The sequence below is a fragment of the Cajanus cajan genome, chromosome 11 (assembly GCF_000230855.2).
Source record: "Cajanus cajan strain Asha chromosome 11, NIPB_CcT2T_4, whole genome shotgun sequence".
Lineage (NCBI taxonomy): Eukaryota > Viridiplantae > Streptophyta > Magnoliopsida > Fabales > Fabaceae > Cajanus > Cajanus cajan.
Genome location: NC_138527.1, coordinates 24,204,820 through 24,224,698, shown reverse-complemented (window position 1 = coordinate 24,224,698; position 19,879 = coordinate 24,204,820). Strand labels below are relative to the sequence as shown.

The 19,879-nt window shown below is 30.2% G+C and overlaps 1 protein-coding gene across 6 annotated transcripts; it reads left to right on the top strand.

Moving 5' to 3' along the window:
- The first annotated feature begins 810 nt into the window (after window positions 1-810).
- On the top strand, window positions 811-7,531 carry LOC109789906 (protein SRG1). 6 transcript variants are annotated; one of them, XM_020348959.3, is made up of 6 exons: window positions 811-1,040; window positions 2,874-2,956; window positions 5,008-5,296; window positions 6,139-6,386; window positions 6,489-6,819; window positions 7,033-7,531. In XM_020348959.3, the coding sequence occupies exons 3-6, from the start codon at window positions 5,054-5,056 to the stop codon at window positions 7,291-7,293; spliced, it is 1,083 nt and encodes a 360-aa protein (XP_020204548.1). In that variant the 5' UTR covers window positions 811-1,040; window positions 2,874-2,956; window positions 5,008-5,053; the 3' UTR covers window positions 7,294-7,531. The 6 variants fall into 6 exon arrangements, with proteins under 6 accessions (XP_020204548.1, XP_020204545.1, XP_020204547.1 ...); XM_020348956.3 differs by lacking the exon at window positions 2,874-2,956; XM_020348958.3 differs by lacking the exon at window positions 2,874-2,956 and having other exon boundaries at window positions 811-1,051.
- Window positions 7,532-19,879: the final 12,348 nt, after the last annotated feature.

The following is a 19,879-nucleotide window of genomic DNA, read 5'->3' as shown; positions in this document are numbered from 1 at the left end:
CTTTATAACATAATATTAAATAATCATTTGGACAAAAGCTATGTAAATATTTTTTATTACATAATAATTTTTTAATATGATTCATTACTAATCATACTAAATTTACATTTCTTTACCGATTATTAAAATCTCGTTTCTAGAAAATATTATCTACATATCTTTATTTATATTTATAAAATTTATTAAATATAAATGGTATCATGAAATATTTATAACTTAACTCATTTAATTTTCGAACAATATGTTATAATATAATACTAATATAATTATATTGATTATAATTATTGCTTTATATATATTAAAAAATTATTTTGTGAGTTTTTTTTTTTAATTTTCAAAAATTTATTGAAAAAATAACTAAAATGTTCTTACTTGTCTTCTAATACTAACTATTTTCAATTTGGTCTTCAAACATTGTAAAAGTAATAATGGCAGTTCATTTTTAGATGAAATATACAAAAGTAAAAATATTAAAATAATTAGTAGATATTTAGAAAATTATTATAAAATTAATTTTAAATTATAAAACTTAATTTATATCTTAATAACTATCCCATAGAGTTTAAATGAAAATTAAAGTCAATTGATATAAAAATAAGAAATTGTGTATAGAAACAATTCCTAACCTTTGTACAGAGAAATTAAGAAAAAGAGAGAAAATGACCTTTGTACTCTTTAATTGTTGCTCACTACTATTTCTCTCCATTCTTATCTTATTTCTATTAATTTTAATTAAAAATAAATTATGGCATAAGTAAATTAAGTTTATTACCTAAGCCCAGTTTTTCCTATAAATACCTAACCAACACTCCCTAATTCTTCATACACAAACCCACATCTTCTCACCCCACTCTCTTGTATGAGAGTTCCAAAACACTAAGCCTCCCTCTCTCATTTTTCTTTTCCCTTCTTCTAAAACACCACATTATCCCCATTCACCTTCATCCATCAAACAACCTTTATCACTTTCTTCCTTCTTCCATCATACAAGAATCCCAAAACATCTATTTTCTTTTATTTATCACCTTCACTCACTCAAGGTACGAAGGAAGTGAGGATTGATCTCTTTAAACTTTTATTTTACTTTATTATCATTTATATATATATATATATATATATATATATATATTTTGTTGATTAAAACTTCTTATTCATTCCACTTGGATCAACTGTTGTTCTAAATTTTGTTGGAATATTTATGAATGTTATTTTGCTTTGAATAGTCTGGGAAATACTCTAAATTAAGGGGAGACTTTGCCAAGTTTTTTCTAGAATTTTTAAAGTTTATTTCATATTTTTTCATAACCAAGAACTTTTACCCATAAACTCACCAACCTAGATCCAAATTCAACATGACTGAATCAAAATTTCATAATTTTCGTTTCACTTATTCAAATGATCCGAAATTAGTTTTGTTGGAAACTAGACCTAAGAGTATTCAATTTAGGCTTTGGGATCACTTAAAAAGGATTTGAAACAAGGTAGACAATTGCTACCTAAATTTGGGCTCCAAATATGAAAATCCAAGATGAATTACCTGGGTTTTATAAATTAACTGTATCAACTAAGGATACTTTTCAAAATTATTTTTATATATTAAAAAACTAGACTTTATGACATAAATTTTATAATTTTTTGATATGATTTACTATTTTAAATGAAAGCATTTTCTAGAAAATGAATCTAGAGTTTTCCAAAATTCTAGGAAACTATGAACATTATATTCAAAAAGTTACTATAAATTATTTATTAAGAGTTAATTTATGATCTTTGGCTTTCTGGAAAACTATTAAGATGTATAATACTACTAAAAAATATTTAATTATTTTGAAAAGGTTATTAACCTCTAAAGTTCAGTTTTAGCGTGGGAGGAAAAGTATTTGTTTTTCAAATTCTCTTTTTATTATTAAATAATAAAAATTACATATTTTCATAATTTTTAATAGAGTCAAATAATAATAAAAAAGTATAATTAATACTTTATAAAAATTGTACTTTATACAAAAAAAATCATTTTTTAACTTAGTTTCTTATAATAAGAACATGAAACATTATTAATAATGAATTTGATTAAAAAATAAGTTTGTACATCACACAAGTGACTAATTTAATTATTATTATTGTTGTTATTATTATTATTATTATTAGATTTATTTTGAGTTAATAAATAATGGGAATTAGTAAAATATAAAGAAGGGACAAGTAATTCATTCATTTGTTTTTTTGTTTGAAATCTGTTCATTCATTCAAAAGGAAAAAATGGAACTAGCTCAAGAAATTTTGTTTGCCTCATAAAGTGTCTTTAATTGGTAAAAGTTTAGTACCGATCACGTATTAGGATTTGTGGTATTAGTTGTAACACTTGTAATATATTTTTTGAGTTTCTAATGTTGAAAATGCCAAATGTTTATTACTTCTTAAATTTATAGTTTTTAATATTTTAAATAGAACTTTATAATGATGATAAAAAAATTTATAATATTAAATATTTTATTAATTGGAGACATGAGAATATATTTATAAATAAAAAATCTAATGTAATTTTATTTTTAATTTTTTATCTTATAAATAAATCTAATGAACCAATTCAATTCAAATCGTTTCATTGAATCAAATTGGCTTTTGAGACTAAAATAAATCAAATTAGTTAAATTTAATAAAAATTAATCAGATCGAATCAAAATATATTTTAAATTCAATTTAATTCAATCCATGTCCACCCCTAATAACTATAGAAGAGTTTAAATTTAAATTTCTACTTTTTTATATAACAACAAAAGTAGTTAAATATTTAAAAATAAAAAATAAAAAATTAACCTTTATATTTTAATTAGCTAGTATTCTAAAATTGCTTTAATTTGTGTGTTAAAAAGGTAACATCTACGAAAGGAATCTAGTTCGGTGCACAGCACAATACGTCTTGATATAAAGTTCGTTTTTCATGAATAAAAAAAAGGTAACTTAATCCCATTAAGATTTGTTTAGTAGTGAAAGTGGAGATAGTTTGTACAAAATTCTAAACTTTAATTTTAATTATTATTCTATAAAAATAAAAATATTTGATCCAACAAAAACAATAATCTAACTTTTGGTCATATTTTTTTTAATATACATTAATATATATAAATGTATTTTCTATTAATATTGATATTATATATATATATATATATATATATTCATATTTTAGTATATATTATTAATAATATTACTATAAGTCATTTATAAATATAAAATTATTTGCGAAAAAAATATCTACATTTGTTAAATTTGTGTTTTTCTAAATATTTATGACATATATATTAACATATATTTTAAAAATTAAAAAAAAAATAATAGAGAAATACATTAAAAGATGTGATAATATTAAAAAAAAAAAAGTTGTAGACTATAAATTTAATATCACTACACGGAATGGGTTAATATGCTAATTAATAGAAATTCGAAGGATATTATGCAGTAAGAAATAAGGATAATTAAAGAAGGAAAAATATATTTTTTCAACTGTGGTTCAAATATTATTATTATTTTTTTTGGTTTTAACTTTAGTTCAAATATAATATTAAATTGATAGGTTTGAATAGATTAAGGACACGTAATTGAAAGAAAATTGGAATGATATTGAGAATAAAAAAATTTTAAGTATAAAAATTAACAAAAATAATCTAATTATAATCATTAAAAATTTAAGAATGTTAATTGTTAAGGTTTATAGCAAACTAAAATTACCCATTATGTTGCTGAAAGAAAAATTAAACCCGTTCAATATGGGGTATGAAATAAAATAATGTTACAAAGAAACAGAAAAAGAGTCTCGTAATACCATTCCCACGTGTAAAAGATAGAGCTGTTGCTAATGGTAGATCCTACAAAACTTTGTATTGCATTAGAGACAAGAACAAGAGAGTGTGTCGGTTTGACATTCAATAAGGGAGTACTATCTAAATTCCCATAAATAACGATTGAAGTTGAAGGACACATCTCTTATTAACTTTGGGAGAGGCTGCACTCAAAAAAAAATAATAATAATAAATAATAATAATTATCATACACTGATACATGTCACTAAAAATTACTTTTACTAATAAGTATATTCTCATGATTGTTAAAAAGTCTAATTATGAGTTATCGTAACATATAATATATATTATTAAATTTCATTTAAAATAAATATAAAATTATGTATAAATATATCAAATAGACTTATACATAAATATAGTGTTTAGAATGGGTTTAATAGGCCCCAACATATCTTGAAATTATAATGGTTATAAGATTATATTGGTTGGTCTTATATATTTATCTTGTTCAATTTGAGTAGATTTTACCTTACTTTTTTCTCTTGTTCATGTTGAGTAGATTTTCCTAAAATTTACAATTTAGTTTGTGGAACTACAACAGTTAATTTTCCCATCTTCAAACAGTGAACATGATAGCATTTATATTAGGTTTTGACACCTATGGTGTTTGGGTTTATTAATCTGTCTGCTTTGTTCATAATTGTATGAAAGCATGTAGTTTTGAAAATGAACACTTTATCTTCATTTTCTTGTGTCATGTATTGTCATACAAAATACTTACTCAACTGTGCTTCTGTAATAGTAAAATGTTGCAGTCAGGGATCAAAATATTTAATGGTAACATGAAATGAATTTGACCATTATACTAATATATTAATGGGAAGTTGGGAGCCATATAGATAAGGTATGAAACAACATTTGGATTTGGACCATACAAAATTCGGATAGCGTGAAGTTCTATTGAATGTTTCAATTTCACCAAAAGTATTCAAACACAAGCAATTACAAAATGATCATAATACTGCAAAACCCTGCATCAGACTTGACATTCCCGTATTTAGTCTCATAATTTTCTATAAAAGCAAAAAATCGTCTCACTCTCATAGTTTGTAACCAAGTTTTAGATGATTTTAATGTGCAACAAAAATCTTTGATTATTCTTGAATTTGCAGAGAGAAAGGCTAATACATGTACTTTTGTATATGGACAGATCAGTGAAAAAAGAACATCAAACTGGTTGGACTCATTTTGCAACTATGGATGCAGAAATTCCCAATCTTGGAAGCTCCTTACCGGTTCCTTCCGTGAAGGAGTTAGTAAAGCAACCAATGAAAAATGTTCCAGAAAGATATATTCATCCCAATGAAGATCCTCTTTCTGTACCTTACACAACATCTTTGCCTCAAATTCCTGTCATTGACTTGAGTAAATTGTTGTCTGAAGATGCAACTGAACTAGAAAAACTAGACCATGCATGCAAAGAATGGGGTTTCTTCCAGGTTTGGGTCATATTCCTACTTTGTTATATTTTTCCTAGTTAAAAGGTCCTCCAAGGTTGTAAACTAAGCTTAAATTATAAGTGGTGGCAATAACACAAGTTTGGGTATTATTCCTACCAAAAATCATGCAATTTTCAACTTTGTTATAACAATCAAGGCTAATAAGTATACAGCAATAATAAAAGCCTTATCACAGTAGGTGAGGTTGGCTACATGAGTGACACTATCGTTTTGCTGATTAAAGACCATATCTTCAAAGAAAACTACCTCTAGTCCCCAACAAAGCTGAGAATTTTGTTATTTGCAAAGCAGTTTTTTTTTTTCACTCTAACCTCTCAATAAAGCTAATTTTTGGCTCAAATCTTGCACATTAGTCACTGAAGGACTTGAAAAAACAAAGCTTTCACCTGTTTCTCTCTGGTCTCGAGCAAACTCAACAACCTCACAAGCTAATTACAGAAGTAGTAAAATGATGTTCATTTCAAGTCTCAATATTAGGAAAAAGGAATAACATCTCAAAGAATATTGTTCTTAACTAATAAAATGAATGTTTATATTATTAACTTATAAGTAAAAGAGCATGTTTGGGTAAACTTCTGATTTTTCTAGAAGTACTTGTTGTGTATAAAGGAATTAGTCTCAAGTTTTCAGCTGGAGATATCTTAAATTCCAAAAATAAAAAATAAAAAACTATAACCATTAATGAATTTTATTTTACACACTTGTGATCGTGTCATGTAAGAAACTTCTGCATATGAAATTGTAGAAAATTAATAAGAATGCAATGTAGTTAATATTATTTGTTCTGTAGCATTTTGAATACTTATGCAGTATAATTACAGCTTATTAATCATGGAGTCGACCCTTCATTGATAGAAAATGTGAAGATAGGTGTACAAGAATTCTTCAATCTTCCAATGGAAGAGAAAAAGTTGTTTTGGCAAAAACCAGGAGAAATAGAGGGATTTGGTCAGACGTTTGTTGTATCAGAGGAACAAAAGCTAAACTGGGCAGACATATTCACTATACACACTTTTCCATTAAAGATAAGAAATCCTCGCTTATTTCCTAGTATTCCTCAACCATTCAGGTTATTTATTTTTCTCTATTGTATGAATTTATATTTACCCTTAAGTAAAACATTATTTATCAAATTTTGTTTGTAACTAAAGCATACTTTGTCTCAATGCAGAGATAACTTAGAGTCCTACATTTTAAGAATGAAAATCATTTGCATCACAATAATGGGCCTTGTGGAAAAATTGCTAAAGATCAAACCCAATGAATTGATTGATTTGTTTGAAGATATAGATATGGGTCAATCAATAAGGATGAACTATTACCCTCCATGCCCCCAGCCAGAAAATGTAATTGGACTGAATCCTCATTCTGATGCTGGTGCCCTTACAATCCTCCTCCAACTCAATGAAATGGAAGGTCTTCAAATACGAAAAGATGGCATGTGGATTCCTATTAAACCCCATTATAATGCTTTTGTCATAAATGTTGGTGACTTTTTGGAGGTAACTTGTGTAGATTCTTTCTAAATATTCTCATATCATGTATCCTAAGTTTTGTTGGTACAATTTTTTAATCAAAATTAAAGTTTTATTTTGGTAATGTGCATTGCAAATTAATAGAATCATTTACATCTACATTAACAAAAATTTAAAAGTAAGAAATTTATAATACACACTAACATTTTGATTTCAACACTCTTCAATTGTTTTTGGCAGATACTGACCAATGGAATTTACCGTAGTGTTGAACATAGAGCAATAATTAACAATGTTAAGGAGAGGATGTCCCTTGCCGTATTTCACAAGCCTGACTTGAACAGAGTCATAGGTCCAGTTCCAACCCTTGTTAAACCTGGAAGACCAGCTATGTTCAAAAGATTTGTTGTTGCAGATTACTACAAAGGATACTTTTCACGTGAATTACAAGGGAAATCATACCTTGATACTATGAGGATTCAAAATGAGGACTTTTCATAGGATGGAGCAAATGAAAATTGTACACTCAACAAACCATAGCTAATATACAACAATAATGTCAGTGAGTATTTATGCCTTCTGTATTGATTCGTTGTTTAAACACGAGATACCTTAAAAGCTATAGTGGATTGGAAAAATCATGTCATGGGACTTGAAAGGTGTACTTTTGAATTAGTGAACTAATATGCAGTGTGTGATATTTGAAATGCAGGAATCTAGCCTATATTTTTATGGATTAGATTGTTCTAGATTGAAGTTGTGAAAGTGGAAAATTTACACGATGATCTAATTAATCAAAAAATTACACTTTTAAGAACTATTTATTAAAAGGAGCTGTTATGTTACCAAAGTGGAGTTGATTTGTGTTGTGAACGGGGTTAACTCATCACTTCCAACTAGCAAATTTAGTGTCACGTTTGTATTTTTCTTTTATTTCTTAAATTGGATTAACAATGTTTGTAACATGTCACGATGTCTTATTTGCCTTATTAACTACTTTGCAATGCACTATAATTTGATAGACAAGTAACATAACATGTTACATGTATTGCTTATTCAATAAACTTTCTTAAGACCATGTATGGTATAACTGTATAAGTATAAAGTTGATTAATTAATGAATAACTTGACTAATTATTTTTAATGGAGTATTTTCTACTATCATATTTTTTTATTACTTATGTGTATTTTTTATTTCAAAATTAGAAGTTCCAAAAAGGTTGATTTTTTCCTATTCTTTTTATTCCTTTTCATATACTTCATGACCAAGTCATTTATTTGCATGTCTTATATTTCCAATATTGATGGTTAAGGAATGGTTCACGATGAATGACATTCAAGTTAGGTAAAGGATTTGAGCTGGATGGGTGGTTTGAGTAGTGTCCAATGTAACATCATGCTAAATTCGAATTTTCTAAATAATAATAGGACAGTTTATAAAATAAAATGGGGTAACGTAACTAATTAGTAAGCTTAATTAATAATGAGAAAAAGAAGCTCATTGAGGTTCCAATAAAAGAAGACTAATTGGCAAAAACACATACTATCCACCACACTTTGACCTGTAGAAAAGGGGAAAAAGCAAGCAAAGAAAGAAAGGAAAAAAGGAAGCAAATAGGAAGAAAAAAAAGAATAAGACCTCAAACCATAGGAAAATCCTTGAAGTCGTGCTTCCAAGTGAGTACATCGACCCTTGTATGCTCTCCCCTTCTCATAATTATTTGTTCGTTGCATGTTCTTTAATTGTAATGATTAATTAAATGTCGTTGATTCTCTATTGGGATTCTAACAGGGATCGTTAGTATGTCATGTTAAGGTTTATATAAAAGGGTTTTTTCTGCTACCAATGATAATCCTTGCATGATTAAGAGAGTTGAGAGGGGATTTTTGACATAATATGCTATATGACTTGTTTGCGTGCCTAATTGAGTAAAGAGGGGCGAAAAGGGTCATGGAAGTCGAAGACTACCTTTATTGCACACTCGCATTGTGCAATAAGCATAACTGTGTTAAGGGGAGCACAATTGTGAAGGGTTTAGGTTTTATCCTTCAAAGATATACCGTTTTTGTGAAGCACAATAATGCTAAAGGTTAGCACAACCATGATGTTAGAATAAATGATGAACTAGAATTCCTTAAAGTAAGTTTATGTTTTAATGATAATAAATAGAAGTATTTTTAAAGAATAAAAGATATATATGTAGAAAGACGAAAGTATGTTCTTTACAAAAGAATAACAAAGACTATTAAAATCTTGAAACATTGATCATTTAAACTACATACTGTATTTTCATATTTTTTTTAATTTTACTTGAACTAAACCTTTTTTTTTTTAATTTGTAAGAAATTTACATACATCATAACTTATTATTACTCATCACGATAATATACAAGGATCATAATTGTATACATTAGAATACCATAAATTAAATAGGATGGTAAGATGATTTGTCTCTTGAAGTCATGACTTTGTACTTTCTCTTAAATCCACTTGTGTAGTTTTTATAGATATTTGTTATAAGATATGATCTTTTTCTCCTTTTATCTCAAGTTTGACGAGATTTTGTACAAGTTTCATCATTAGTGCCATATGTGATTAGACATATTTATAAAGATAGTGGAGAGAGAATTTACCCTTTAATGTAAAGTTACAATTGTTCAAGTCATACCCTTTCATCAAGAGTTATGATGCTCTTACCCATCAAGGGTCTATCTAGGGATGGCAAAACCTGCACTCGCGGGTATTTGCGGGTAAAATTCGTTACAGATAATAAATGCATAGGTTAATTGGGTACCCGCGGATAATGGAGACGGATAATTTTTTACCCATTTATAAACGGGACGGGGCAAGTATGATGATATTCATACCCGTTTAATAATATTTCTTAAATATCTTAATTATCCTTGTACCACATAACCTTAAAACTACATTCTCTCATCTTTGTGATATGAGACTTTTACTTACTTGTGAGATTGATGTATTTTAAGTTATTGATTATCTTGCATTTTTATTATTATTTCAACAAAATTAACGTTAAATACAAGTTCAAAATTAACATTGAATTTTTATTTTTAATATTTCAATGACATTAAATATAAACTTAAAATTATTTGTAATATATATATTTTTTAATTTCTTAAAAAATTTATAAATATTCATGGATATCCGTGGGTATTCAAAAAATTCATGGATACCCGCGTGGATATAAAGTGGGTATGGGATCAATTTTATCCAGCGGGACGAGGACGGATTTACTATTACTCGTCCCCATGGAGCCCCATTGCCATCGCTAGGTCAATCCAACTATAAGCAATATTATTTTATGTATACTAACATGTGACTTCCAATATCTATCGATCACATAAAATGAATATTTCAAATACTGTTAAGATATCATACAACTAATATTTTATAAATCAATGGAAGAACAAAAAATAGAAAATAAACATGATCAATGCCAATCAACAAGATTCATTAATTGGAACTATAGGCAATGAATAAACATTTAATTTTTTGTCTTATGTAATCACACAATAAATATACTTATTGTCATGATCACCTAATAAATCTACTAGTGTAATACACATCATAGTATATTAATGTGTGATCTAATCATATTACTATGTACAAGTCCTCATTATGTCTTCCCACATAGACATAATCAATCTCATGAGGAGATTCATCCTTATGTGAAATTTATTTCATAAAACATATATCAACATCATTCCAAGAAAGACCTTTTTTTAAAAATATTGTCAATCTCTCCAAAGAAAAAAAGATCTCAATCACATTTCACTTAAAGCACTATTTCTACAAGGAAACTAGAGATGCACACTTCATAATGATAATCATTTCCATCAAAGAAACTAAAGATGAACATCTCAAAATATGCACAATAAAATTGCATAAGACATATATTGATGCAATAATATTAATAAAATAGAAGAAAGAAAGAAAAATGAAATACTTTATTAACGTAATTACATTAAAAAAAATATAATAAACATCAGTTCCCACTATTCAAATACATAAAAAAAAATTACTATTCCCATACTTTCAACATTTCTTGTGAACATTATATTATAGGTCTAAGACCTTTCATTAAAGGATCAATAATCATTTCATTAATGGATATATGCCTAATTGTGATTTCTTCTTGCTCCACCATTTCTCATACCATTAAGAATTTAATTCTTATGTGTTTAGAAGCAGAAGTAGTTTTATCGTTCTTTGTAAGGAAAATTATAGAACTATTATCACAATATATCTTTAATGGTCTAGAAATCAATCTACAATACCAAGTGTAGAAATAAAAATAATTCTAACCACATTACATGAGTTGTTGCACCATATAATGCTACAAACTCTGTTTGCATGGTTGATGGGGCCATCAAAGTTTGTTTAAAGTTATTCCAAGATATAGCTCTTCCAACCATCATGAAGATATACCCAGAAGTTGATTTCTCATCATTAGGGCATCCAACAAAATCAACATTTGAGAACTCTCACATTTAAATCACCAACTTCTTTATAAATAAGCATATATTCCTTTTTATATTGCAATTAACACATGACCATTTTATAGCAACAATCTAGTATGTATATCCAAGGTTAGATAAATATCTACCCAACACACTTACAACAAAAGACAAATCAGGTCGAGTACATATTTGAGCATACATTAAGCTTCCTACCACACTATCATATGTAACATTGGACATTGCACTCATTTCAATGTTGTTCTTAGGACATTGATCCTTACTTATTTTGTCTCCTTTAACAATTGAGGAGTCTCTAGGTTTTCACTTTTCCATATTAAATATTTTCAATATTCTTTCTATGTAAGACTTTTGAGATAAACCTAAGAGTTTCCTTTTTTTTTCATCTCTATAAATCTCAATGCCCAAAACATAAGATACTTCACCTAAATATTTCATATCAAAATTATAAATAAAAAAATAAAACAAAACAAAACAAAAACAAGGCCCTCTTGCTCTTAGTAGCAAATCAATATTATTACTAGCAAGTAAAATATTATCCCCATAAAGAACAAGAAAAATAAACTTACTCCCATAGACCTTGAGATAAATGCATTGATCCACTTTATTTTCCTCATAGTCCATGGAGGAAACAACTTTATCAAATTTAATATACCATTGTCTTTAAGCTTTCTTTAATTTATAAATGAATTTATTTAATTTGCACACCAAGTGCTCTCTTTCATTCTCTATATATCAACCCTTCATGCTGTTGTATATAAACTTCTTCATAGAGATCACCATTCAAGAAAGTAATTTTAATGACCATTTAACAAAATTCTAAATTATAGTCAGCCACAAGAGCCATTATGACTCTCTCTCTCTCCCTTGCAAGATACCTTTAATTTTAAGATTTTGGTATCTAAACATTAAAAAATATAATAATAACGATAATAATAATAACTCAATAAAATTAAAATAAAAAGAATCTTTAATATATTAGTTATAATCACTTCAGCTAATTTAAATTAAAATATAAATATTAATTAATATTATCAGTATATATACTTATCACAACCATCTTAATTACTACAATTAAATATAATAATATGGTTTCATGAGAAATAATCTTCAATATATTAATTGTGTTATAATCGGTTAATTCACGTTTAAAAAGTATATTGATTAATATTTTCAAAATATATATTTTTTTATAATCAATATATTTTTTATAAATTAAAAATATATTTGTGACACCCTCTACCCCAACATACATACATAATAATTATAAAAACATCTTCTTGGGTTAAATAAAATCTTTAGAATTAAAACAATGGTTCCACTAACATAAGAGTAGAAAATTCACATTTGTAAAACTAAATCATGGTCAAATGCGGAATTTATAAGAGAACGAAACATGAGTTTTTCCAAAAAAAATAACAATAATGAAATCCTAAACTAAGTCTAGTTACGCCCCGATGTCACATATCCTATCAGAGCATATGCCCAACTGAAACCTGAGCCTCATCACCAACATCCTCCTCATGTTGATGATCACCTGCAACACAATTTAAACACATACAAAGAACAACAAGGGAGTGAGAAACATCTCACTTAAGTTCAGGTGCAGAAATAAAGGTTAGGTAACACACACACAACAAACATAATACAAGTCACAAGCACAAGTCACATATGAAAAATACACATACACAATCAGTATCACATGCACACTCATTTATCATGCAATGATGTAGGGACTCGACTCATAAATGCATGCATGTGGCACCAATCACATACCACATATCACTGATGTGTTGCCTAAACAACACACTTAAGGTAGCCTAGGAGTACATGTAAGGAGCTGCCATACACTCTCAACTAGAAGGATGTACTGCTAGGGTTTGGTCGAGATAGTGAAGCTACGCAAGTTATGTCTCGTGCTCACAAACGGGCGAAATCGAGACATCTAAACCGCACTATATCCCCTAGGACTCCCCCAAGTTGTTACACAAAGAGGGTCTTCCCTAACGGTGTACTCCATATCATACTCGTCACGTATATGTACATGATGCATGTCACACACATTCATACTTCATGGACTTATCACTGTCGCAATCGGAACCGCAACGGGATGACGCAAACATTTTTTTTATGGAGCCGCCACCAATATTTTATTTTAAGGAAAACATTGGAAAACCCTTTTAAAGATAATCTTTAAAATCAAAGTTGGGTTCGGGAGTCAATTACGTGTAGGGAGATATTAGCACCCTACAACGCCTGTAAAAACAGTACCTTTAATTAATTGCGCAAAATTATATAAATTCATAAATATTTATTTTATTCCTCAAAAATGTTTGTATATATATATTTATTTATTTATTTTTTTTAAATGTGAAAGATGTTTCTTTTGTATTTTTTTTTTTTTTTAAAAAATCATAAGGATTCGGTTAGTAAATGGCTAATCAATAAACCATTCCAATAACATGAAAGATAGAATTGCTATTCAATCAATGTTATTGATTTTTATTTGTTGATATTAAATTGTGCTTAAAGCTTAGGACAACGAATAATTATTTTATTAACTTTTATGATTTACATGATATTAAAGGGTAGAAGTGCTACTCAATTAATATCATTAACCATAAAAATAACTATACATGAAGCAAAATTATGTTTATATTTTTATCTAAAGAAATAGATTTTGCATAAGGATTCAAGTTAGCAAATGGCTAATCAATAAGTCCCTCCAATAACGTTAAAAATAGAAGTGCTACTTAATTAACGTTATTGGTTGCAGCATATCTTTATTCTTAAAAAAGAAAAATTGTACAGGAGAGTTTAAGCTAGCAAATGACTAGTCATTAAACCCCTAGAACCAAATAATGTTAAAGATAAAAATGTTATTCAATTAACATTATTATTTGTCGTATATTAAATACTTTTTAAACAATTATTTTAAAGACAACAAATCATATTCACAACATACAATTACTAAAAAAAATTTAAGAAAAGAAATGATACCAAATGAGAGAGAGGGAGAGAGAGAGAAATTTCGAGCTCTAAAGAGTCTTGGACAAAATTTTCAGGCCCCGAAAATAGTTCCCAAGTCTGCTATTTATAGACATCAGACCTTACCAAAACGGTCCGTTCCAAATTCAAAACGGCCCATTCCAAATTCATAATAGTCCGTTCCATATTAGGCATTTAGGTCATTTTTTCTAACTTGGAACGGCCCGTTCCAATTTTGGAACGCCCCGTTCTATTTTTGGAACAACCCGTTCTCAATTAGGATTGTAGGTCTTTGTAGTAGCTTGGAACGGCCGACCCATTCCAATTTTGGAACAACTCATTCTGGGCTCCTAAAACCAACTTGTTTGGGCTTCAAGCTTCCTTGTTGTCATATGGTATTGACTCCATACTTTGGGAGCTCCTCCTCTTCATAGTAGATGACCATTTCATTACTTTTGTGGGTCCGGATAAAATTGGTTATTCACAATCACTTTACTTGTCATGGAACTTCATGTCTTATCTCATTTCATCACGTTTCACATTCTCATAGTCATAGTGTTCACAATAGCACGAATTTCACATCATGTCTCATAAAACACATCACTTATGTAATCACAGTAATAAGACAATTCCCACACAATTTGCACCATCAAACAAGACATAAATCATGTAAAACATCATAGGGATCATGCCCGGCGCGCCTCAACTCGCGCCCGGCGCATTAAATGCCAAACCAAAAGCAGAGCATCACTCCCAACAAATTTAATGTCATGCCTAAAGCGGAGAATTCTACCCGACGTAGCTTCACACGCGCTCAGCATGACTTTCCTGCGCCTGGTGCAACTTTCCTGAGCCCGGTGCCCTTAGTGTGAACCTACACTTCGCAATCAGACAATTTTTCACAACAAACATGTAATCATATAAATCAATCGGTAAAGATCTTCCAAATAAAACCTAGAACATAAATCCATACTCAATTTTACATAAAATACCTCAAATCTTGTCAAAAGATCATACCCCTAATTGTTCCTCATAGGGTTTCTCACAAGAACCCACAGAGCACTCTAATTTATATCAAAACTTATCTATTTTTGAAATTAAACACATATTCACGCATTACATCCAACCAGGAACACAATAGAAAACTCATACATCAAAACAGAAAATATTCATATTTTGCCTATTCCTAGAAGCATGCATCGGGCAAGGGATTGGGGGTCAATCCTACTACTCAATAATTATTCCCACACTTCCGAGCGAGGTTTCTCACTCTCCCTTACCTTGATAAGTAGAAGATGAAGCTAGAGCAGAATCTAGTTGGTCTCCTTCTCTTGGTTCTCCTTGGTCTTCAAAGAGCGTAGAGAGAAAAATGAAGTCAGAAGCATGAAATGATTTTGGTAGCCTCAGGTAACTTCCTAACTCCTGATAACTTCTTTTTAATAAATAAATAATAATAATAAAACAAATCATTTACAAAAAACGTACTTCCTTCCTTTCTCATAAAAATAAATAATAATAATTAAAATATATTTCCTCTTAAATAATCAACATAAACATAAGTGTACATATTAATAAAATACATTTTATAAAATGTCTCTTGCTTCACTCATTAAGAAGGATAATAACAAATCATGTTTCATAAATAAAATAGAGCTCATATAATTAATTAAATAATATTAAAACTCTAAAATAAATACATTTAAATATAAAAATAATTTCTAAAATACCTTAATATAATTTATGAAAATCGGGGTCTTACAACTCTCCCCCCTTTTTTGAAATTTCGTCCCCGAAATTTACGTGAAAACAGAAATGGGTAGGCTTCTCGCATCTTGCTTTCTAAATCCCATGCAGCACTTTCTTCAATATTTCCTCCTCAAACGACCTTAACCAAAGGGATTTCCTTTCCTTTCAGTTGTTTAACCCTTTTGTCATCAATCCTCAAAGGGACCGTTTCATAGGTGAGATTATCCTTCAACTGAATGTTGTCAAACTCAATGATATGGGAAGGATCATGGACATACTTTCTGAGTTAGGAAACATGGAAGACACTATGGAGGTTTGAAAGAGATGGAGGCAAGACAATTTGATAGGCCACTTCACCGATCCTTTTAAAAATTTGATAAGGACCGATGAAACGTGGAGTAAGCTTACGGGATTTCAATGCTCTTCCTACTCCTGTCTAAGGAGTGACTTTAAGGAATACATGATCACCTTCTTTAAACTCAAGGTCTTTTCTTTTCTTGTCACTGTAACTCTTTTGCCTACTTTGGGTTGCTCTCATCCTCTCTTGGATCATCCTAACCTTTTCAATAGTCTGTGGAACTATCTCAGGTCCTAATATGGAATTCTCTCTAGGCTCTACCCAACATTGTAGACACCCAATTTCGTCCGGGGGGCATACAAACGAAGAAATGGACGTCTATTATCAAGAAAAGAAGCTCCCAATCATGGAAATAACAGGACATGACATCAGAAGGCTAAAAGCCCAAAAAGGCTGGTTTTAGTAGCCCGGAACGGGCTGTTCCAAAACTGGAACGGGCCGTTCCAATTTACAAAAAGAGCCTAAAACCCTAAACTAGAACGGGCCGTTCCAGGCTCTTTAAAAAAGGCTAAAACATACATTTGGAACGGGCCGTTCCCAAAATGGAACGGGTCGTTCCAAATAACAAAAAAAGGCTTAAATCCTAAATTTGAAACGGGTCGTTCCAGAATGACATTTATGTGTTAAACGCGCCTCTAGAACGGGTCGTTCCGATTTTAGAACGGCCCGTTCCAATACACTAAATTAACACGTAACGGCCAGATCCAGAACGGGCCGTTCTGATTTCAGAACGGGCCGTTCTGGACCACATCTGATGCCTATAAATAGAAAATCTCGGCCAACAGTTCAGGGACCCCCAAAAATTTCGTCCAATGCTCCTTAGAGCTCGAAATTTCTCTCTTTTTCTCTCTCTTGTATTTCTTGAGATTTTGTGAGACATTGTAGTGTGAAAGGTTGCCACAAAGCACCTATATTTTCCATATTTGAAGATCTAACAAAGCTTGCTACGAGGTATTTCATTTAATTTTCTTCTCTTTCTTTTACTTCTTATTTTTTTTTCATCATAAACGCAATCATGTAGATATTTTAGGGTTAGTCGTATAATTTAATTTTTAAATATGTAAATAAATATTAATAAAGGGGATTTAATATTTAATTTATTAATTCTTATCACATTAACTTCATCATAGGGTACCGATTGAGGGCGTTGTAGGGGTGCTTAATACCTTCCTTACACTTAACCGACCCCCGAACCCAATTTTGGTTATCAAGGCCATTATTGGATCTTAAAAAACCTTTTCTTTTTGCAATGTTTTGAGTAAAATATTGGTGGCGACTCCATGAACCTATTTTCAAAACCATTAATTAAAGATTAGTCTAGTGTCTGGGCATTCCTTAATTAATGAGAATTTTAAAAGGATGTCTAAACCATTAGTCGCGAGATCGGAAATTTTTGGGTTGCGACAGATGGCGACTCCAGTGGGGACGTTCAAAGAGGGTCAGGCCCATTTAATTGATGAAGTTAATAAAATAAAAATAATAATTTAAATATTTTTCCCCTTTACTTTGTTTGTTCTATTTGTTTGGCTTTCATATCTATTTGCCTGTTTAAATTCTGCACTTGTTTGAATAAAAATTGTACACAAACCATTGCACACAACATTTCTCCCTACACCCGGGGGCATGAGGGTAATAAACATAGGGAGTGGTTGACGTACGACCGGCCCAAGATTGGCCTTGGAGCCTGCGAGCCTTGTCGGAAATCACACTCAAGGTGATAACCAGTTACTCTAGCCTGAAATACTGCGACAGACCTTAGAGTTTGCCAGGTGACGACGACAGAGATACTGGGTCAATGGGGACACCTTGGGGGCCTTAAGACCAGTGAGATTAGAACTGTCCTATACAATGCACTTTTCTTGCAGGGACCACAGACCAAGAATTTAAACCTGACTGTTCGCGAGTGTATCTTGATTGAACATGTTTGTGTGCATTTGTTTGCATTATTTGTTCTAATAAGAGTGGATTAATTTTTTTAAACAAAACAAGCAAACTGTTAATAAAAATATAAAAAAAATAGAGAAATTTATACCCCTTTTGTACATTCTTAGGTCATCATATCATAGCATCATATAAGTAGTTTCCTTTCCAAAAAAAATATGTACAATACCTTTAAAAAATATATGTATATTCATATCATGCATCATATCTCATAGTTAATTAAAACATGATAAAGTTTAGGCAAAAACAAAAATGGCATGCATTCTAGGTTAAAATTAGGTATCAGCAACATATAGAGAAAGTTAAGAAAAGTGAATGCTCTAATATATGACAAAGTCTGAATCGATTTTATAAATAAAAAACACTATGGTTGGCCCTTTGCTTTGATTTGTTAATACTGTCAAAATCTATTTGAGCATTCACAAATAAATAAATCAATGAGACTGATATTTATTATTCTTAACTTTCTCTTCATTCTGCATTGCATTCATTTAGAACATATCCTTCTTGAAAAAAAATAAATGAGAATAAAAAGAGAAATCAACCTATGTGCGTTAGTCGGAAATAATGGAAAATAAGCCGTGCATAAAGAGTTTAAGGTAAAGAACTTTACAATCATTAAGACGCCAACTCTTGCCCCAAAGAAAATAAGGTCGTGTCGTGCAACTGTGAAATCCAAGCGGAATAGGAATGGACGAATCCACACTCCTAACGAGTTGCAAGCTAATAAAGAGAATCTTAGGAGGACGAATCCCTCAAACACTAAGGCAAAGTGAATAGAGCTTTCTTGAAAAGTGATTTCAACAAGAGAGAAACATTGCTTGTTAAGAAGCTACTAGAACGAAAACCCGCAAAGGGCGTTCTAGGCAAAAAAAAAAACAATGTTTGTTCAAGCTGAAAATCGAGAGACAGCTTGAATGTTCCTTTTGAGAAACAAGACCCCATGGAAAGCTCTATCATCGCTTCTACCTTTTCCTACCTCTTAGGAAAGACTCAAGATATGGATTGGCAACACCTTCATGAGAGAAGAAGCCAAAGGACCTCCCTACACCAGATCTTCTAAACTGCCACATCCAAGCAAGTGTGGGACTAGCCCTACAGTCTGACAACCTAGGCCTCTCTAAGGGGCAACCTCCCTCTACTTCTCTGTGTATGAATCACGAACTCGGGGCATGCCCGGGCCCTTGAGCTACATTAAAGGGGCACGTGTAGATTGAAAATTCTTTTTTAATGCCATACATTTTTCTTCTTTGTTTCTCTTCTCCCTTTTATCTACTATAAGCCTCGTCAACAAACCCTAAATGAACAAGTACATTTGAAATAAGGACGTCATTAGAAACAATGGTTTTATACACAAAAAAAATACATAAAGATCAATCAAACTTGGCATGACTTGTGGATAAAAGTCCAAACTGCAAAGACAAAGGCCTGGCAGGAAACCCACTAAGGGGGTTGCGCAAAAGTTAAGGCAAGATCTGCTAGGCAACCCACAATTAAAAAGGGTAGCCTAGGCAAAAGTAAGGATCAAAAGAAAATGTTCTCTAGGGAACACAT